Raw genomic sequence first — 22,502 nt, forward strand, 5'->3', positions numbered from 1 at the left:
CCACAGCGGTACCTACATCACTTTACTGCAGTCACGTCCTGAGAATATGCTTGTCTGCTCGGTCGAGCTAATCGGACACAGTCTATGCAACGCAGTGTTTTATTACATCAGGAATTTGGACACGGTGCACGGCGGCTAACCTCTCCTCTTCTCACGCAGAGGATGCCGAGTGGCACGGCCAGCGGGACCTGATCCAGCTAGCGCAGTCCATCATCGAGTGCAGCATGTCACGAGAGATGCTCCTGAACGAGCTCTTCATCCAGCTCATCAAGCAGACCACGGACCACCCAGGTGAGACAGAGAGGGTGGGGAGAGAGAGAGAGACAGGAGAAGAAGGTACTAGTATAGTCGACACCAGCATGCTGCTACTCAGTAAAAAGAGAGGAAAGGGCCTTCAGATAACAGGGGAGATTAGAAGAGGGAAAAATAGGAAGGAAAATACAAGTTATGAACATTCAGTTCAAGTGCACCGTGGGAAAAGCCAGGTTCATCAGGCTGAGAGGATGACAATATTATTCGAGTCAAGCTGGCAACACCTATGTCTCCTAGGCAATCAAGTGAAGCCACTAGTACTTTGCGCTGAGATGAGAAACCTTTAACGATACTGTTTTGGGCCTGAGGCTTTGAATTTTCATCATAAGACACCTGAGACACCTGCCTATATATAGGTACAAGCTAGTAAGGGGCATTGCCCCTATTGCTACGTATGTGCTGATTTACTTTGCTGTGTATCGTTTTTTCCAAGCTGGATCAATTACTTGGCGACTCTGAGAACATTTTCAGTCTGCATGTGCGTTTGTGCTTGCGTGCATGCATATGCACCTCGTTTTTCTGGACTGATCTAGTTTTAACCTTGTCAGTGTGCAAAACAGAAGCAGGTATTTATTGATAGTCCTGTGCTTTGCTTTGTTTTGTAACTACAGAACTTGACTTCTTTGCGCTTTGCACTGATTCTGTGCGTGCAATTCGGTCCCTTTACGTATCAAACACCGCCATTGCTCTGCATTGTGACTATGTATTCGATAGACTTATAACCATGGCAAACAGAGCTAATTTAATCAATGATGTGGCTAAACATATGACATGATTTAAAAAAGTGTGGTTTAGTAATATAAATAACATACCTACCTTGTTTTTTTTTAGCTGACCACCTCCTCAATTTATATGCAAAAGGGGGTGTTTTTAGCTGATGTGAGGTGTGCTCGAGTATGCAGAATTGGTGCTGTGAGTGCTAATTTCGCCATCCTAGAATAGTTGGTATTTTCTATACGACAAACTGTGCTGGAATGTAACGCCAAGTGGGCATTGCTTTTTGCATTGTATTATTTGTCAAGGAAAGTGCTACGTACATTCAAACACCGTTTCCTAAACAGTTCGGAATCACCATTTTATAGCTGCCTGAACCCGACACCCATCCTCTAAGAATTGGGACAGCACATGCAGATGGGGCAGGGCCACAGTACTGTATTTATCCGAATATAAGGCGAGCTTTTTTTTTCCAAAATCCGTAGTCTCTTATAATCAAAGCTCAGTATATATATGGCAATTTTTTTTCACTCCAAACGGCACCCTCGCCTTATAATCGTGAGTGCCTTATAATCGAATAAATACGTTATACGATGTGTTATTCTGCCCTTTGGCAATTTGCGATCGTTGTTGCTTTGCGCTGATATGGCACTCTGCTTCTGGCTGGCTGCCAACATCGTTTGGATTGTCTTGTTCCTTATACAACAGAAACGCTTGGGGGCTTTTTGGAGGGACAGAAAGCTTCAGCGAAAGAGCCAATCCCATCAGGGTTCATGTGGCACACACGTTGTTGCGTTACTTCCGTTGCAGACCCCAACAGCCGGGTGAACGTCCGGCACTGGCAGCTGCTGTCACTGCTGTGCAGCGTAGCTGCTCCCACCGACCGGCGCATCCTCAACTACCTCCATGCACATCTGCGACACTGCGCCATGGACGTCGTCACTGAAGAGGGACAGTTTGCACAGTTTTCACTGAAGGCAGGTTGCTCCTTGTCCCTTCCTCTCCCAAGTTGTGTAGGGTTGTCGATACGGAACAGCATAGTAAACGCCCCGCCCTAATGGTATCACACAGGACAGACGAGTTGGAAGCTAAAACTAGCATAGATGAAAGTCAGGAGTTGGCTGAACGATGAGGGAGTATAGGGAAGACAGAGTGAAGAAGAAGTTTGCATACAAGTGGGCCGAGCGGATATGCCAGGGGAATAGGAAAAGGCATGTCAGCGTTGACTACAATGGTTAGTGCTTGACGTATCAACCAGTGTGCACTGGAGGTGAGAGCTGACAAGTGAAGATCCTTGGTTGCTTGCGTCACGGCATCTTTCAAGAGCTGCAGTTGTATGCGTGGCAGTTTACTGTTCAAAGTACCTAGTAGTAGCTACAGAGTTGACAACTGGGCTAGCCGGCAGTGACATCACCATTAATGTCATCAACAGGATAAGATATCATACTATTGCTTTCTTTGACCATCACTTGTGCACACTCTTAGTAAACCATCAGAGTAGATGTTGTGGTGCCAGCTGGGTAGGTGCTGTGCAATGTGTCAGGTCACAGTCGTATCCTCTGTCTTTATCTCCTGAGTGGATTCTCGTCTTCCTCTCTTTCCATCAACCCTCTTACCCATCTTTTGAATGTGGGCCTGCAGTGCTTGATGCGGACCCTGGAGACTCGCGGTCGTAAGTGGCCTCCATCCAGGGACGAGGTCTCGTGCACTACGCGGCGACACCCCTGCCGATCGCGCGTTCACTTCCTCGATGGACAGGTGCAGAACATCGACTTCGACCCATGCGTGTCGGCTGCCGAGGTATGTGATGCCTTCTTGCCCCTACCCTTCCCTTGCTGACCGTGTTCTAGGCACTACATCACATGGCTTGCCGCTTTTCAAGGCAGCTTTCCTGAGTTGAGCATTTGAGCATTATATAAGTGCACTATGTAAGCATTATGTGAGCATTGTGTAAGCACAATGAAGGACTGTCATCAGCTCTTTATGAGCATTTTCAAATGCATCAGGGTTCTGCAGGAAAAGTACAATCCTGGAAAACGGCTGTAATTCGAGCTCTAATGTGCATATGAAAACATTGTCATGTCAAGTCAGTAAGGTGACTGTATAGCGATGAACTGTTGCATCTCATTCATCACTCTACATAATTAAAAATTGGAGTTTCAAGGCAAATTACATTTTGCCGCTGTTTTTGCAAATCTTTTGAGGTCTGCACGGGCTTGGGAAAATTGCTTTAAAACAAGTTCGTCAGCAAATTTTTATTGTTTCTCTAAAGTTAAATGCAGCATGCTTGTCTACTAAAATATAGCTACAGCCCTGCAGCGTATATTGTGTTAACTAACTCCAAAGTATGCTGAATTGTAATTTCAAAAGTGGTCTTACCTTAGTATGGTACACCCATTTGGCCATGGTGATGACTAAATTAACTTAACACCCTTGTTTTCTCATCCGCATCATGTGAACGTGATAAAACTGTCGCTGTGACTTCTCCTCTCATTTAAATGTGAAAAGTCTGAGAATTTCTTTTGTTTCGTAGCTGCTCAACTTCCATTCTAATCTCCATGAACAGTAACGACCTTGAAGTGTGAATACTGGTTCTGAACCTTGCAGGTCCTCACCATGCTGAAGGCACGCATAAACTTGAGGCCCAGCGCTGAAGGCTATGCCATCTACGAGGTCATTGGGCCCACAGGTACATCCTCGAAAAATCTTTGCACGTACATGGACAATGCCTCATGAAAGCAAGCGGGCCTAATTCTCTGGTAGAAACGGCCACTGCATTTTCAGTCTTGCAATTGGAATTTCAGTGCATCTATCTCCTACTTTGTTCTGCCTCGGTGCATGATATTTTGGCTGGTTATATATATCAGAGCCGTGTGGTAGTTTATCAATTAAAGCTGTTTTAATAGTGAGTAAAAAAAAAGAAAACTGCTGATGCCACACTGAGAATACTCAGAAAGGTGCATTAATTCACCTTTCCAGTGTGTGTTGTCTCTATTTTTATCTCGTAGAGGAATGCATGCAATGAATCGACCTTAAACAAGAAAAGTTGGTCATAACCAGAAAGGTTAGATCCCTCGCCAGATATGTATAATGCTGTTCGTGTGGTGCTCTCTCTTGCAGAGCGAGCCATGATGCCCGAAGAGAAGATGGCGGACGCCATGTCCAAGTGGGAGCGCTGGGCCCAAAGCCAGCAAGGCCCAGCAAAAGCCAACAAGCAGCAGTACTTTCTTTTTAAGGTACGCAAGCGTTGCTGCTAGCAATCCTAAACTACGCCGCCACTCTGCCAAGTTACCGCTTACGGTGTTGAAGTACTAATCGTTTCTTGCTAGTTTTGATATACATCCATTTTAAATGCTTTGAAGATTATGTTGATGGGAGAAATTCGCATAAATGTAATGACATGGCTGCAATTTTAAATTTGTGCAGAAGCACCTCATGCTCGACGCCTACGTGGACTTGAGTGATCCCGTGGAGGAAGAGCTGCTGTTCCATCAGCTTGTCTACAACATCCGCTTGGACAGGTTCCCAGTGACTGAGCACGAGGCGGTGAGCGGATGCTTTCGTAACTTTCTGCACTCTGCATGCACTCCCATTCTCGGTTCATCTGTACTCGAAGGGTAGCGTTGAGTCTCTCCTAAAACTTGACAGCTTTGTGGTTTGTGCTGCTGTTTCCAGATCACGCTTTGTGCCCTCAAGGCTCAGCTTGACCATGGGGACTACCAAGAAGCAATTGTTGATTATAGGCAAGTGGCCCTTCGCTTCTTTTTTTTCTTTTTATGAAGATGAAGCAGTTGAGCCACAGATCATCATGCTTTTACAGGGATTGTTGATTGTGTTTTAAGTTTTTGGATATGCTTGTTGTTTTCAATTGATCCAATGCACTTTTTTATACTTTCAAGAATACTGGTGTTTGAAGATCACAGTTTTTACTTCGGAAATTTGAGGCAGACCTTTGCCTTACTGTTGTTTCTAATAGGCTTTCGTGTCTGATGCATGGTTACTTTTTATTAAGGCGTGTTTTTCAAAAGTTCCAGTTGAGGCATAGTGGATATTAATGAGCAGTATTTTTCTTACGCATTTACAAGCATTAAGCTGTGAACTCAAAGGCAGGGTGTATAGGTAACATGCCGAAAATGCCCCCTGTGGCCTCAGTTTATATAAAAACTCGCAATAATCACAGATAATGGTGGAGTGATAAGACAGACTGTTGGCAGCTGGATTTACAATGAGCAACAACTGTCCCCTCCTCCTCCCCTGCCCTTCATTTCAGAAAAGTGATGGCTCAGTGTCTTCCGATGCGGCTGCTGAAGCTGATCTCTGGGGACCACGTTGTGACCCAGCACCAGGCCTTGGCCGGCATGAATGTGCAGGAGAGCAAGCGTGCCTTCCTCGCCTTGCTTCAGTCGTGGCCCCTCCACCGGGCCACCATCTTCGAGGTCACGGTGAGGTCACGGCCTCTCTCTGTCTTGGTGGACACGGATGAGGGGGGCAAAACTGTACTACAATCGAGCCCGCTTATAACGAATGCATCGGGAAACTGAAACCAGTTGGTTATATCCGTTGTTCGTTATACCTGGACATAAAATCTGTGTATACCAATGGTAACAGGAAACGAAAATTTGTTTGTTATAGCCTCAATTTTGTTAAGACCGGGTTCGCTATAAGTGGGCTATACTGTATAGCAGCTGGGATATGCCTGCAGCTTTGGAACTGCCAGAATTGGAAAACTGTCACCCGCTTCCACAGGGCACAGAGGATCATTTTCATCGTTGCGTAGTGTCCTTGTTTTTGTTATAGGTGCCTTGCAGATTCTTTTGCTCTCAACCCTTTCAGCCCGGAATTATTTCTTTCTATTGAAACATTTCTTTCTGTGTGTTTTCTTTAATATTTGGACCCTGTCTGCTTACAAACGAGAAATTAAGCTTGTGATGCAAGTAATTAGCCATTTACAAGCATGACGTATAATTAGGTCATCAGGCAAATAAAATTTCAGACTACAGCAGAAAAATTTTCTTGCTTGTTTTTCTAAATTTTGGAAAGCAATCAGCCCACATGCAAACATAAAGCTGCAGGTAGTGAAGGTATTTTTAGATTTGCAGTCACGTCATCAAACTAGTGGACTTTTAATAAGAAGCCCTGGCACCTACCTACTTTGGTATCAGACAACTGATAGCAGTGCCTAAAAAAATGCCTTCACAGCAATGCATGTGTGTGCAGTAGTTAAGCCAACTTTCAAGGGGCTCATGGGTAGCAGAGTGGCTTGAGCATGTCGTCTGCTGGGAGTTCCTGAAAACATTTTATGGCAAAACTATGCATAGCTGCCCTCCAATGGCAGTCAATGTTCCGCCGTCTACACAGCGCATCAACACGGGAAAATTTTTGTCTACACTTTCTTGCGAATGCTCCGTAGCATCTTAATTTCAATGTAGGCGCACGTTTTATGCGAACCTGATTACAGCCGTAATAATGGAGGAGAAGCAGGCATAATGACCTTCTTTCCTGTACTGGTCCTCCTGGTGGCCACCACGGCGAATTAAGAAACGGCAGTCAGACATGCCCCCCAAAATTTCTCTCGCTGTAGAAAAACAGGTGCACAAAACGTTCTTGTGGCTCAATCCCTCTCGCACCCACCTCTCGCCCGCACCTTTCACAGGAATGCCATGGAGGCAGGTGCACATTCCCAAGACTAATCTACTTTTCATTTCATCTTTGTTACTGCCTCACTGGTAGCCATGTGCTTGCAGCATGGTCAGCCTCAAATGTGTTTCCCCCTTTTCTTTCTCTCTAAGCTTTTTTGAGTGTGCTTGTGTATGCATGTACGAACCCACCGCAAGCTGTCAAAAAGAGGGAACAAATAAGTGCAGTGCTAGAAAGCATGGCTGCTCTCCTAGCAGTAAGCTGAGGATGAACCCGTTTGTTTGTATTGCCCGGTGCTACTGCCAAGAATGGTACACCAGCAGCGAGCACAGGTGCAGATTGCTACAGTTGAACCTTATTATAACGAACACTGATATAGCAAATTACTGGCTATAGTGAACTAAATACGAACTTTGGTTGGTTGCGCTTCATTTCAGTTACACTTATTCTTTTATGACGAAACTGAAACCATGAGAGCTGCGCACGATATCAGATAAAACTAAGAAATATTGGCGAGTAGGCTGACGAGCTACTTCGAAAAACTGCCGGCGTCCCAAGCTGCAGAAGTAGAAATGGCCCTTTTGTTCATGGATGCTGTGAAAATTTTCATCCTCCTCTGTGCTGGGAGTAGCCACCAGACGAAGATCACATCTCTCCTCAAAAAAATAAGAAGGCAGGCCTGTTCTGTAGAGTGAACTTTGTTCTCTTGTAACTTCACATTTCATGTTCTGGTTCATTGGGCTTGAAATAAGGGCTGCATTGTTTAGAGTGGGTTCGGAGCCTAAAATATTTCATGTTTGTATCAACGATTTTGGCGGGAGCCAGGTTGTTGATTGGTTCAAGCCGATTTTTCTACTGTTACAACAAATATTAGATATAACGAACTAAATTACTGTCCCAATACTACTTTGTTGTAATGAGGTTCGACCGTACTAGAAAAACGTCCACTTGGGAGCTTTTAGACGCACCATGCCCTGACCAGTCACTCTACCCTCTTATAGGGCAAGTTGGTAAAAGTGCATGTGATGAAACAAAGGGAGGAAGAACCAACGAAAACGGACAGGAACAAACAGCGCGCCGTCCTGTCGTATTCGTTCCTCTCTGCTTTCATTGTTTTTTTTTGTTTTTTTTTTCACGCTTTGGTTCATCATCTGTGAATTTAATTGTATCAACTCGTGCCAAGTGAACACATCTTCTCGCGTACATGCATACAACCTGTTTTGCAGCTTTAATTAGAGGAACCTAATGTAGAGCCCACTGCTGTGGAATAGTTAATGCAGGTTTATTTCAAGTGTAAACGCTGATTTCAAGTGTAATATTCTTTCATCCAGCTGCAGGCAGTGTTACGTACTGTATAGATGTTACTTGATGGCGGTTGATGGGACAGAGCAACACACCCAAGCAATGCCATTTCCGGATTCCCATAACCGACCCTGTTGAACGCTTCTTTCCAGCAATCCTACACATCGTCCTGGCCTAAGACATTGTGGTTTGCCGTCGATCAGACTGGGGTGCATTTGCTCGAGCTACGCTCGCGGGTGAGTGCTTGGTGCTGAACATCAAATTGAAAAATCTCTCCTAGAGCATAGGTTGTGCCATTGTGACACGCCTGCAAAATGGCTGCTTAATCCTTTATCTGCGCTGCTTTTTTCAAAGAGCGACAACATTGCTTTTATCTGGGCTAGGTTCATCAGGCTCATCTGGCATTGAGAAGTATAATGGCGTAAAGTGCATGTCGGCGTAACATGCAATTAGGCTATAGCTTCTTAATAAGTGGCACATTTACTTAATCAACAGCAATTTTCTTATGCTGTATGCAAACAATTTCAAGCAGGTGATAAATACAGCGCCCACACAATGATAGATCCTGTTTTAAATCACTGAAGTGAACCCTTTTCAGGGTCGAATTTTGAAGTGAAGTGAAGTGAAGTGAACCCTTTCAGGGTCGAATTTTTTCAAAAAAAAAAAAACTTTCCCAGATGGTAAAATTACTTTACTGAGGGTTTTGAATGTACAAAATGTGTAAAGTCGGGAATAAATTGTAAAAAAAGAAAATCAAGAACAGTTTTAGTGTCGGAACAGTCATCACTGTCACAGTTCGTTCGGCTATATCGCCGCTTTGCCGTGCATCTGCAGAACTCGAGGAAAACCCGGTAAACAAGGAGAGCGAGAATACCACATGAGTGGTGGCGATAAACGAGAGCAGTGCCAGTATAGATAGAAATCAACTTCCACCGTCCATGCAAGAGAATGCCAAATCAAGTTTCACGCGCCTACGCTGCGATCGCGCAGCGAAACTGAAACCACAAAAGGGTGTTGACACAAACGCGCTGAAGCTAGAGAGTTCTGTTTAGTTCAGCAGGAAAGTAGCACAATCAGATTTCAAACACTTCTTGTAAGTCCTAGGAGGCGGCAGCACCTCCCAGTGAGCATGCATAGTGCGAAATTTCGAACAAAGGGTCGAAACCGTACCCGTTCAGCAAAGACCCTGCGGGACAGAAAACCACTGCCGTAAATATACAGCAAAAACCCGCAAAGGGTTAAATAAGCGATGCAGTGTTGACTGATATCATTTGTGGCTGTCGTACTCAACACGACCGCTTGTTTGTTCCCTTACTGCATCTTTTTTCATCCAATTTGTGTTATTATCTTCACGCCATACAGCTAGCTGTAATTATTTGTTAGTGCACATCCTTAAAAATATTTTAGAGTAGCAAGTTTTTCAGTTAGCCGTTGCTTTCGCAGGCCTACTGCAATGTCGTTTTTGTGAGGCGTACTTTTTTGCAATGAAACAATATTTTACACAGGGTGCTTTCTCAAGCGTGGCAGCACCATATGCTTATGTCTGTGTGGTAGTATGAACCTTAAAAAATTGCCTTAGTATCTGCATTATAAGCTTCGATATATGTTACTAAAGTGGTGTAGTTCAAAACACAGACAGTCTGCTGAAAAATAAAACATTTATGAAAACACTTCATTGGAGTTTGGGCGTAGCATTACACTCACTGAAAAAGTAATTTTAAAGTGCAAGTAATTTCTGTGGCCTATTTTTTACGGGGAGCTACATTTGATCAATCTGCTATTTATTTGCACAAGCAAAAACGAATGAACACAGCCGCAGGGCAAAGTGAAACTGCTGAGCAGTTCATCACTTTCACCTGCAATGGCCATTAACGCTTGCAGAGTTTTGTTGGCAGGAAACATATCAGCAGGGTTTACTGTAAAGAGTTAATTAATAAGCTCACACAACAGTAGGTGCCAGACATCTGTACGTTAGTATCTAAAATTTGGAGCGTGGAAGATGTGTGAACAGCACAGGGCAAACTTCCTTTTTTAGTTCATAGAGTAGCGAATTCATGACCAGCTTTTAGGCCACATTTATTTCAAGTATTTTCAAGTGGAAAATGTGAAAAAACTAGAACATGTAAACAACAAAATAATGGTGATGCGTCGCTTGTAAAGGCTGGCTTGTTATCAGTTTGTTAACTCTGCTCCAATAACATTGCAGAACAGCTATGGTTTGTCTTGGTCCCAACGACTGGTTTTTCAGCCATGACTTACATGACTATGCCAATCCCCTGGCATATTTCGTATTGTGTGCTACACAATGTATGTATGTTTTCGCAAGAAACAATAGCTCCTTCAAATTTCCTTCCCACAGTTTTTGCACCATTTAACTAAAAAGAAACGTTGCGTTATAGCAAGGGGTCGTAAAAATGTCCAGACACTTCCAACTCGAGAGAGTTCATGGTTTTTGTCCCATGTTTGCAGAATGTGTTGTGCGCATGTGACTACGAGAGCATCGTGAACTACAGCCCATCCCTGAACAGCCTCATGATTGTCACCGGGGGTGGCAAGAAGGGCGCCAAGTACATTTTCACAACCAACCAGGTACGTTGCTCACTCGGTGAACACACAGATGTCTTTGTGACGTGCTTTCTGGTTTTCGATTATTTTCTAATTGCCATCTGACGATGAATTGCACCATACTGCGCTGGCTAGTGGCTTGTTCTCACCATTAATAGTCATTAATTTGACAAGCCTGCAGTGTGCGTAAATTCATACTCAAATACTATAGCTTCACATAAATTCAGCCGTTTGAATGAGGGTCATGTATTGTAGTTTTTCTTTTTTGCAGTACAGTGATTGGGTCTCGCTTTGCATGCCTCGGATGTTGGCATTGTGGAACTTCAAATTTAGATCATCTTACTTGGATTTGACATGCATATGTTAAACCGTTTGTGTGATTGTTCTTCTCTATTTGTCGTCTGCTCGTATCTGAAAATCAGTCAACAAATCAGTCAATCACATTCAGTTATTAATCAGTCAGCCAATATATCAGTCAATTAGTTGATTGAAGCCAGTTACCAGTATGGTTTAGGTTTAAATAGTTCGTTCCAGTTGGTTGCCAAAGTTCGGTAGAAGGGAGCTTAAAAGAACAGAAAGAATGTAGACCTAATAGAGCCAAAAGAATGCCTTTTTACACAGGAGTCATATCACATGTGCAAGACAATGAAAACATGAATGGGATGTTATTCCAAATGTGAATCCTATAAAGAACATGACAAAATTATTGATAAAACTGAAAGCAAGAACTGAAATGAACGCTCAGTACTGAACTGTACTGAACCAGTAATGAAACTGCAGTAAATGATGGCGATTTAAACGGAAAAAACAAAATAGCAAAGATTACTTTCAAAGCATATGAAATAAATTTCCTTCCACATTTAGTTCCTTTTAAGCTTTCACTGATGCTGTAATGAAAATGTCCAGTTCAATCAATCAGTAAATCAACAGCTGGATGGTTTTTAAGAAGACATGCGGGAAAGAAAGACACTGCAAGTCACGGATGCCTATTCTGGGCACAGTCAACATACCGCTGTGAAGGAGAGAGATTAAAGTGTAAATGATTTGGTTCTTCAATGTTGTGTTCGATTATTCCCTCCATTGGATTATTCCCGCTTTGAGTTTGGCAAACTTTATAGCCCCACAACTAGCCTCTTCATATCTGACTTAATTAACAGCTACCCAGATGCTACACCTTGTCTCCTAGAGTTTCTGTAGATGTCATTTATACGTGTTTGTTGTTCATTTCAGTTTATTTTCGGCATCAGGGTCTATTAGCTGGCAACTAATTGTTGCCTCACTGCATTGCATAGCACTGACATCATTTGCAACATCGTGATGACGATGTGCATGAAAATTTACTGCAAAATTGCTATGACCAACTTCAGGTGTGCGAAGGGTTGAATGTGGAGGTGTGCGAATATTTGAAACTTTGAATACTCTGCGAATAATGCTAGCAGTTTGACTTGATTCGCAGCGCAGTTTTACCATTTGAAGTGCTCGAAGTTTCTACATATTCGAAATTTACAATTCGTAGAGAAAATAAAAGTTGGCTCTAGCTGCCGATCGGAATACGGACTTACAAGCTCCACATAATGGCACGCCCTCGTGGGTTGGCTTTTTTGCACAACACGAGAGGTGTGCAAGAAAGGGCGCATAGATGTAAGCCTTGTGTGACACAAATGCTTGCTAACATGATGGCTGTTTTACAGATGGAGGCGAAAAGCAAAAATGCCTGCGTAGTTAGATTCCGCTGCACATTGAGATCCCCCGATAATGAAAATAAATCCGGAGCCCTCCACTACGACCCCAGGCGTAGCTGTGGCTCTTAATAGCCCATAATCTGAACTCTGTCGTATGTTAGCTAAACTGGGACACGGCACCTTATTTTTAATTTTTTGTGCTATCTTCCTATCAAGCGCTCTAGTACCATATGATGCTGAGGAGTACTAAGTCCTGAAGTCCTGACTGCCTAAGTTCTTTGTTTTTTTGTAGCAATGTTTCAGAAGCTAGCTCTTACACACCAAAGCAAAGATACAGAAGCCAACTGTTTTTTCGGACTCCAAAAATTCGGACTTGCTGAATATTCCAGACTTTCCCGAGGAACTGCCAGTTTTCCCATAGGAGTAACGACTCGCGGATTTTTTGGACTGCTCTTCTATTCGGATTATTTTTCGTTTCCCTTCAGGTCCGAAAAATCGGTTGGCTACTTTATTTGAATTTGATTTGCATTTATTTTTTAATATTTGTATTTGATTCACAGTCCCAAATTTGATATTTGCACACCTCTAGTTGAGTGTCTGGCGTGCTGGTAAATCTCCCTTAATTGAATGAAGCTGTGTAAAACGTCATTTTCGAGCATGTTGGTCACATGCCTGGTTCCTTAGAGTTCCATAGTACGCCCCATATTCTTAAATTTTTAACAGATTAAACGGTATTTTGAGTGCTTTTTGAGGCTGCTGACTGCCTTTGTGTCCTTCTTGGGGGGGCTGTCGTGGCAGTTTCAAGTGAACCATCTTAGTGCTGTTCTTACACTCCACCTAATTTGTGTTCACAGGCCCTGCAGATTGCGGGGCTCATCAAGGACTACAGCAACGTGATCCAGCTCAAACGGAAGCCGACCGAGAGGATGTGGCACACGCCACTGAGCTACAACGAGGCAACAACGACGGTCACTCCGGACGGAAGGTCCGAGCTGACCTCTCCCCAAGGGGCCGCGCCGCCGTTGGAAGCACAGCAACCGACCCCCGTGACGCGTCCCGTCAGCATTCTCTACAAACCCCCGCCACCACTTCTCGTTGGCGAGGACTTTGTCTAGGGTTGGGGCCGTCTGGAAAAACAGCTGTCGTGTGGGGGGGGAGAAATGCGGTACAAAGATTAGATTCAAGCAGTATTGTGGGTGTGAAAAACGCGAGTTTTCGAGACGTCGCAGCCGTCTTGTAACAACGTCAGATGACTAAGATGAATGCTGGAGAAGAAACATGCATGTCTCGACTGTACAGGTATGGCCCACTCGATACAAAACAGATAGAGCTTCATGGCTCCACTGAAGAAGGAAAACCAGAGCACTTCGAGCAAAACTCAACGACGTATCTGTGTGTGAACGTAGCGTAAAAACGTGCCGTTATCGCGGCGGATCAAGCTGTAAGGAAGTGGTTAGAAGACGAGCTAGTACATAATATGCACGTGGCATGGCATTTGCGTTGCGGGCAGGCGGGCGTTACAAGTAGCTTGTGGGATGTCTGCAGCCACGCTCGCAGGCTGTTCGGAGAACCGACCTTGCACGGAATTTCACTGGCGGGGTATTTGCCAGCATATCCAAGTGTGCGAGGTGAATTTACTGCGTTGGATTATGGATTCCGATGCACTTCCTGCGAGATCACGTGTCCTCCGTTGCTGCGTCTGCAAGCCAGGCCAATGTGCGAGAAAGTTCAAATGTCGCGTGGTTGAAAACGGGGCGAAGAACTGACTCACTGCCTCCTAGGAAACCCTTTATGAAAACGGGCGTTGGATTTCAGTTTACCACCTCTTGAACTTTGGATAAGGCTGCCACACAAACTGAGCAACCGTGGTCATGCCTTGAGAAACATTTGTCGTTTTATGCCACAGCAACTTCTGAGCTACCAGTGCAAGTGCAAAAAGTAGCATGGGCACCAAAAGTGACTACTTAAAAGTGAGGGGAACCATAAGAAGGTCTATCTCGAACGATGTCGCTACAGCAGCAACTTTTCTGGTTAATTTTGGGTGTATCATTCTTGGAGTGCAAGTATTTGTAATAAATTGTCAGTACAGTATAGCCCACTTATAGCGGACCGGGTTTTAATGAAATCCCGGCTATAAAGAACAAATCTTCGCTTCCTCTTACCATTTGTATACATGTATTTTATGTCCAGATATAGCAAAAAACGGATATAACGTGCTGATTTTCATTTCCCGATATGTTCGTTATAAGCAGGCTAGACTATACATCATACACCACTCCCGCTGCATTAGTTGTTCATTCGTAAGCAGCAACAGACCTGCATAGCTGTTAAAGCATTACTGATACCACCATTGTAATTTACCCTGGCAGCAATTTCGACATGTTGTGCAAGGCATTGCCGCGGTTGCAAAGGTTGTCCAACAACTTATCTGCTTTTACTAAAATTTTTACAAAAGGTCGACTGAAGCACGAGCCATTTTCTATAGAATTTTCCACAAATTACAATAAACGTGCTGCTACACGGAATTTTGCGAAATAGCATTTTAAAGTTTAGTATTCAGCTGGGGCTATTATCATTTCTGGTGCAAGAGTGAAAAGGGCTTTAATTCAAACCTTTCCGTGGTGGCGAATGAACATTTAATTTATACTGTACGTTGGCCTTTGTGCATACGCCTGTCAATGTGCAGGCCCCAAATTTTAGCAAAGTATGTATCCTTGGGTTGTCTGCAAGAGGAGGGGAGGGGGGGGGGGGGGGGGGCAGATATATATTTGAGGTCATTCTTTAAATAACCGCTTCACAGTTGAGATTCCTGAAGATGCGAATAGATCAGTCGTAAGTTTGGGAATGCCTTGGTTCAGTTAAAAATTTCTAACTTTATTTTCTATTTACCTCCCCCCTTCCCCCTGCAAGCAAGTTCCCTTGGATGTTCATAACACCTAATATCTAAAGAGCCCTTTACAGCAACCGTAACAAAAATGAAGCATCGCCAAAAAACATCTCGATAGACCATGATCATCTTTAACTTTCATATAATGAGAAAAGACGTATGCAGAAAAAGAAAACTGGTTATGTCACATGCTGGCTAGTGCCATTTCTTAGCTGTTTTTTTGACCAAAAAATGATTTTTTTTTGCGTCAACGCTGGATACATAAACTGTGTCTTATACATCTCCAGATGTTCTTGAGTAGTTTTACCTACCCGATTAATTCTGCACCTTAATTTTTAAACGCAGCGAATAGCCAAAGCTAGGCTGGAAATGCTTTTTTTTTAGATTCGGATAATTACTAAGCTTGTAAATTACCAACAACCAATTTCAGTGCTGTAAGTTAAAAATTTCCTGGCACAAATTTCCTGCTTGAGTTGTCATATGTGACAAAAGTTAGATACCGAAAACTCATAATTTCTGGGGAAGAAGGCAGAATTGTTGAAGGAAAAAATCTTGTTCATGAGAAGGATTTTCTCAAAATGAGGTTATGATTGCTTCTTCTGGAATGCGTGCTGGCGTAAGAATTTCTTTAGCATGTGCTAACGGCTTTTGGTAGCTCAATTTTCTCGACAAGTGCTTCTGAACCGAAAGCTTTAGCACGTGGATACGTTTACCTCGCAGAAACTTCCCGCAGTTTTCTTATGCCACTTTGACATGCTCTATGCTGTCTTTTGGACATAATAGTTTTCACAGGAGGTGAGCGTTCACGGCGTTAATTTTTATCTTCTTGTTGTCGCGAAGGAAGTGCCGTAGGTGCAGTGTGCTGGTTTAAACAAAGTTGACGACAAGTCATGCCAGTCATGACGGCCATTTTTTTATTTTAGAGTTGCTAGTTGCAGATGCGTTGTAGTAAAGAGTAGCTCAGATAAATCTAAAACTTGAGCAGTATTAGCAGTAAATTCTGTTCATTGCATAACGTGATGTCAGTAATGGTGTGAAGTCACGAAATATTGCTCACTACTCTAAATTACCAAACACTCAAAACAGTAAAATTACTAAATCCAGCAGCCCGCAAAAATAACTGCTGATTGAACACATGAAAGAACCCTTGAACGTTGACACTTGTGGTTACCAGTAAATACCATTAGTTCAACTATTCATAGGTCGTCCCTTGTTAAGTTTTCCACGCAACCAGTTTGCACGGTACTGTGCTGAAAACCGGTTCTGCATCTTACGACACCGTTAGAGCGATTGGTGGGGTTGCAGGCAATCTGGCAAGAAATATTTTTGAACGCTGCATCACACGCCGAGTTTGACAATTTCTCGTTCACTGTACGACCTTTTTCTCATAGAGGGCAGTCACGATGTACCTGTAGATTGTTTTCTGCACAAAGGTGGTCTTGTAAGTAGCCCTAGGTAGTTTACTTGTAGCTTTCTCTGTGTGGTAGTCTATCACATTTCGACGAATTTAGTATGTCAACATCATCACGCGCATGCCAATTCGATCATTATACCCAGCAGAAACTGAACATTGCTGTGAAACTACGAATGAGCAACAGTGCCAAAAAGAGCGGTGCCGACAAACCGAAATACGCGGACAATTCTTTTGATGCCATGACACAACAAAAGATTCGTGGCCTAGCATAATGGTACAATGTCGCATTGCTTTGCTGCAGTTTCTACAGTATTCTCGCAAACGTGCGCTCCTTGCCGAGATTCGTGTTGTAGTTGTGCCTCGTACGTTTGCACTACAAACAGGCGCAGAAATAGCACCAGTGCAAGAGAATGGTCTCAGGGCACTGTCAACGCAATTATAGCTTTTAACTTATGTCAAACCAAAAAATGACGTTGTTGAATTCAGTGTGCCATCTGGTGGTAATGCGACAAACCAACATAACAAAGCTATCTTTGAACAAATTATCTGGCCAAAAGGGAAGAGCTTTTTTTTTTTATATAAAATGGATCTATGCACCAGCTTTCTTAAGGCAGTGCAGTTGTGCAACATGGATATTCACCGCAAGTTTGCTGACAGTTTCCCGACATTTTCGGCATACTTCCACCTAGAAGAGGCGCCACTGCAGATTAGTTCCAACCATTTTACTTTATATATATTTACGGTTTAGTACTTTGGTATGTGCTTACAATTTTAGGCGTCGAAATAGTACATGAAATGTGGTTAGGTTTTGATGCATTGAATATTGTCAGACGAGCTTATCCAAGGTTCCTCTTTATTAGACGTCGGGACAAAAACACAACACATCGTATACTCATTTCGTAACTTTTTCACGTTGGTATGGTGGTTCACCAGTCTGGCGGTAACACGAAAGGTTGTATTTTGTAATGTTTTTTAATTAAATATTCATTGCATTGTATTTGAACCATTGAACTAATCACCGCTGCCAGTGCATTAGTGTCGTTTAGAAAAACAGTGCAGTCACCTAGAATTCAAGGCTTTATGTTAGCGTATTCCTGCTTTATAAAGACACCAGCACTGTGTAACCTTGCTATAATTACTGCACTTAGACAGTTGACGAAGATGAAATACTCAATCGACTGATGACAGCCTTCCGCAAACTGATAAAATTGCATAGTAGATGGACACAATAGAAAGTTGTCGAGCGACTGATAGGAAAAGTTAGTATTTCGTGTGCTTTAAAATGACATTGAGATTCATGGCAAATCATACACTAAAAATGCACCAACTATTCTCTCGTTTCCGTAGTCACTTTGTGCTAATTTTGTTTTTGTGATTTAGCGCAAACTCCACGCTTTGTCAAAGTCAGCTTAGCAAATTCTCACAGCACTAGAGTTCTTTGCTAATGCTAATGCACTTTTAGTGTAGCAGCCACCTTTACAAGGCAGACTCTCTGCAGCCACTATATACACAAACTTTTTGTGTCACTTTTTCTTGAAAGCTTGGCTTTGCGAATGCAGGCTGGAACCTTCGTGAATGGTTTTTGCTCAAGCTTATTGCAGCGTGTTGCGAAAGGCCCGTGTAGTACCATTTTCTCCTCCGAGCATATCAACATGACATTTTACTCATCAGCATTGAACGACAAACATTTTTCCGAGAGGTTTAATTTTTGTGAAATCTTAAGGGAGAACACATTCCAGTGCCACAGTATACGGGAAATGGTTGTGACATTAAGCTTTGCTTCCACTTTGAAAATGTATGTGTTTGACCGTGCCGACGCGTCCACAAGTTGGTGCCTAGATTAAGAAGGACCTTCAAACAAAGAATGATTGAATATACCCTTCTGGAAGAAGCACCGAGAAAATATGGTCATAGTTCTTAGAAAATGGGGTGATATTTTTGTAAGTCTAAAGACGTCTCTTATGTTTAATTTTGTTCGCCGCACGAACACTTGGGAAAATGCTGCCACACACATTTCATTCATGTGCGGTCACCAAAATACAATTATAAATATTCCATCTCGACTCAAGCTTTGTCTTCTTGGGCCGCCTTTTGTGCTGAGTTTCAGTAGTGGTTTTTACAGTATGTAGGCTGTTGCATGAAATGAAATACTAGGTGAGTTCATCTTCCAGTTTTGATGCTTCCAATGTATGCTTGTTTTATTCACTCCTGAAACAGAGTGCTCGAGAAGTTATACCCTTCTTTTCTTTGTATGTAGTGTTTTCGGTGCATGGGTCATTGCGAAACTTCCAAACTTGTATTTTATTTGCGGTGTGCTTGTTTAAGATCCATCGTCTTGACAAATAAGCCGGCCTACTGCCACTGACATTTGTGAATGCCTGTCAAGTGTGCTCTGGATATTCACATAGCAAGGACAGTTTGCATACTCATAGGCACTAAGAAGCTGTTAAAACACTCAGTTATGCTACTGTTCACCACAAAATAACGAAATCTCTTGTAAGCACTGTGCTGGGATTTACCTAGTAAAAGTTTCCAGCTCTGAGGAATTGCAGCAATGTAGCATAAAGCTTTAGTTGCCCACGTATATTACGACATGTATGGCTTCGGCGCTGTCATCTTCAAAGCAAGATCGAGAACGTACTACGTGTAAAAAGCTGTGTTAGTTCTTGTACATATATTTATTGACTTGTTCCGATCTCTAGATTTCTGCGCGTCGAGCGAGTCGAGATGCATCGTGCAAAAGTTTAATGAAAGCTGGAAGTTTAACATTTGAGTCTTGCACATTTCATGCATTCGAATCCTGGAACATCAGGGCTGCATCTTAAATCATGGCTAGCAAGCTCACATTCAACATACTTGAGACAAAAGACACTGTGAGGATGAGAAACGATGCATAAACTACTTCTCTAAGATGAGGCTAGCTAGCTGCGAGTACAGGAGCGATGTGCAAGCTACTTGTCTTTACTCAATAAAACTTTCACTTCATTAAACTGCAGGACGAGGAATTCAAACTAGTATTGCTCCATTCATAGCGCGCTTGAACCAAGTCTAGCACAAAAAAAAAAAACTCGCTTAATCCACTGAAAAATGTGTTCACGGCTTTCTCGCAAAGTGTCTCCTACCAGGCGTGTAAATATAACATAGTACTGAAACGAAGCTGCAGAACGACGTACTTAATCTCCAGTGTGTATCCGTACCCCGGTGTATCGAACTCCCTTCTGTAGCCAAGCTGACCATCTCAGCCTGCCCGAAAGACGCACTAGATACTCGAGGGGAAATTTATTTAGTGCAACACAAGTCTCATGGTTGTAGCACCTGCCCGCAGGCTTTTAAGTTAGGAGCACTAAAGAAAAAATGTTCGTTTAGGGCACTAGGTGGCGCCACAAGTCAATGACTTAATTTCCTACTGGGTTTGGTTTCTCCATAGGCGAGCATTGATTTTTTTAGTGTTATAACCAGCTTGAGATGGTGTCACTCAACGCAAACAAATTTTTGCGGCAATGTGTTTTTCTGTGCGTACAAGCCTGCTGGCAGGGAATAGAACAGGCTACCTTTGTAAAGGCACTGCAAAGAATCGAACGGTAGCATCTACACGACAACAGCTCAATGTGCATGGCATAGTTCAGTGTGCAGTTTTGTGGCGCACAATACGTAGTGTACGCGTCACCAGCGGCGGTGTTTACAGTTTCGAGTAATTTAGCGCAGTGAGCGCGTGGGCGAAGTGCTGAAAACTGGTGTCAAATGCGTTTTAACGACTTATACTTTAACAATGCCCGTGAACATACTTTAGCATAGGCATATTGAGTGTTTTCTGGGAATACTTATGCAACCTTGGGCAGAGGGACTGTTGGGATTTCCAGGTTGTACTTTTTCGTTTGTGAATTTCACTTTGTGAGAAGTTCGGTCTCTTGCAGTTGGTACTGAGTTTTTTACGATTACTGAACGTGTAAATTCCAAGAAACTTGTGTTACCGTGTTGGAGCTACTTAATCTTTTTCTTGTATAGTTCTCAGGTTTTCTGTTATACATGTATGCATACTTCTAATTTTACGTGAAGGTTTTGTGGGGAAAATTGTTTTGCATTTTGATGTATTCAACCTGGAAGTGCCTGCTGCCAAAAGAAAAGGCAGCAAGCAGCCAGTATCGTCTGAGCTCACTCACCGACAGCCCTGTACCCGGGAAAACTAAAATGGACTTCCTATTGCTCACTGTTCAGCATTTCGAGAAAGTTTGTAGCTTGCAAGCCATGCTTTAGTGGCTTGCTCGGTGTTTTAGAACGATTGAAAGTCACTGTACCGCTTGAACTTGCTAGTCAAGTTTTACAACATTGTCTCGGGGTTGTCGTCTCATTGGTTAAAATTTTGAAACGATATCCCCGAGACAATGTTGTGAAACTTGCAGCGTCGAAAGCAAGCGGCGATGAGAACGCCGTTAATATCCACTGCGAGCCGTTCTCACTTGACTACATGTTTCTTAAAACGGAACGCTCAGTCTGGCACAAGTGCAGTTTCTTTTCTTTTGCAAATCTGCTCAATTGAAGGAATTTGTAAGACCATAACTGGCGTGTTGCGATGAACTTCGCAGTGCGATAGTATCACTTTAAGGGTACTGGAAGCTTGTGTCTTTCGCTTGCTCTCACTCCCTTTGTAAGTGCACGCGTCTACAGTGGGGTTCGCCTTTCAGGGGGAGATTGACAGCCTTATCTTCAAACCAGCGCTGAAAGATTGCGCCTTCCTGTTAAATTCCTCATACGAAAAATAGAAAAGGTACAATCACCGAGTGCTTTGTTGAATTCGGAACACGATATGTATTGCAAAGCAGTGGGCTGGAGGGTCTACTGAAAAGTGTAGCCTTCCATCTTTTGAAGGCGATGTAGCTGGTTAAGGCAAGAGGCAACTTCCGCACTGTCTTGAAGATAGTAATCAATGTCCTCCTGCAAACCGACCCTTTCCAAACAAAAATTGCTCACGAACAACTAAGCTGGTGCTGACGTCAACGTTTTTTGCTGTTCGCTGATGGTGCTGTAGTGAGATTTGCTTAGTGAATACGGTGCGGACAGCCTGTACGCGCTTTGTTTATTCTTTTCTCGTTCAGAAAGTGCGCATTGCCATTGGATAGCCTGGCTACTTGGGAGAAGTCGTGTAGGCTCTTTGATGGCATAGCCAGTTACAGAGACGGCATTCCACGCCCCAAATTTTTGAAAAAACTGAAGCGAATTTCCTGTATCATATAAATCATGCCCGCTTGCCATGTAATCGTTATATTTATATCAGCTTATGGAACGAATGCATTTTATTTTATTTTTTTTCCCTTCTCATAAAGAGACCGGGGTCAGAATACGCTTAAAGGCGACGTTGGAAGAGACCCTGCTGTTGTAAGTTTTAAACTGTACAGAAGTGTATGCGGCTTGCGTACGAGCTGCAACGTTGTTTCTCGTTTATTTATCTGCTGTTTCACTCTTTACCGAAGAAAAACAAGCCAAAAAAGAGCGAACGAAAAAAAAGCTATGTATTGCATGCGAAACACTGTCCTATGTGTTGCGAGAAGCAAGAAAAAAAAAGAGAGAAGACCGCGTACAAGATGTGGTTTGGTGGTGAACCTAGTCAAACGGAGTTTGCACCGGTACGGAGCAAATGGTGTTTTGATAATTATATATATATAAATATATATACCTAATAAAGAGCTCGTGAAATTTATGCACTTGTGTGTTGGTCATTTTTGTGTCATTCCCTCCCTTTTTCGGGTAGCAAGCTCAACTGCTGCCTTTTATGGCAACGATCGATACAACATGGCTTACGGTCTAAGGTTATCTATCGTAATCATTGTCAGCATCGTTTTTTGTTTCCTGCATAAAGACCCGTTCCCACTTGGTGACATGCTTGGACAACAGTACGTACGTCGAGAGAAAAATCTACCATTTGCTTTTGTGCTTACGTGATGGGTGGCCCTGACCGAAGTGCTCACACTTGCACGCAACATTGGCGACAGTA

At 43.0% G+C, this 22,502-nt stretch overlaps 1 protein-coding gene across 1 annotated transcript in view; it reads left to right on the forward strand.

The window, feature by feature from the left end:
• Window positions 1-22,208, forward strand: part of Myo81f (unconventional myosin 81F) — a 143,664-nt gene extending 121,456 nt beyond the window's left edge. The window contains exons 34-44 of the mRNA XM_077675357.1: window positions 160-291; window positions 1,837-2,003; window positions 2,668-2,826; window positions 3,634-3,715; window positions 4,147-4,262; window positions 4,453-4,572; window positions 4,702-4,769; window positions 5,297-5,468; window positions 8,118-8,201; window positions 10,435-10,554; window positions 13,067-22,208. Of these exons, the coding sequence (XP_077531483.1) occupies window positions 160-291; window positions 1,837-2,003; window positions 2,668-2,826; window positions 3,634-3,715; window positions 4,147-4,262; window positions 4,453-4,572; window positions 4,702-4,769; window positions 5,297-5,468; window positions 8,118-8,201; window positions 10,435-10,554; window positions 13,067-13,327 (1,481 nt within the window). The 3' untranslated portion in view covers window positions 13,328-22,208. The remainder of the gene's footprint in view (window positions 1-159; window positions 292-1,836; window positions 2,004-2,667; window positions 2,827-3,633; window positions 3,716-4,146; window positions 4,263-4,452; window positions 4,573-4,701; window positions 4,770-5,296; window positions 5,469-8,117; window positions 8,202-10,434; window positions 10,555-13,066) is intronic.
• The last annotated feature ends 294 nt before the right edge of the window (window positions 22,209-22,502 follow it).

Source organism: Haemaphysalis longicornis, unplaced genomic scaffold (assembly GCF_048455015.1).
Source record: "Haemaphysalis longicornis isolate Haplotype H1 unplaced genomic scaffold, Haemaphysalis longicornis Haplotype H1 scaffold_6, whole genome shotgun sequence".
Taxonomy (NCBI): Eukaryota; Metazoa; Arthropoda; class Arachnida; order Ixodida; family Ixodidae; genus Haemaphysalis; species Haemaphysalis longicornis.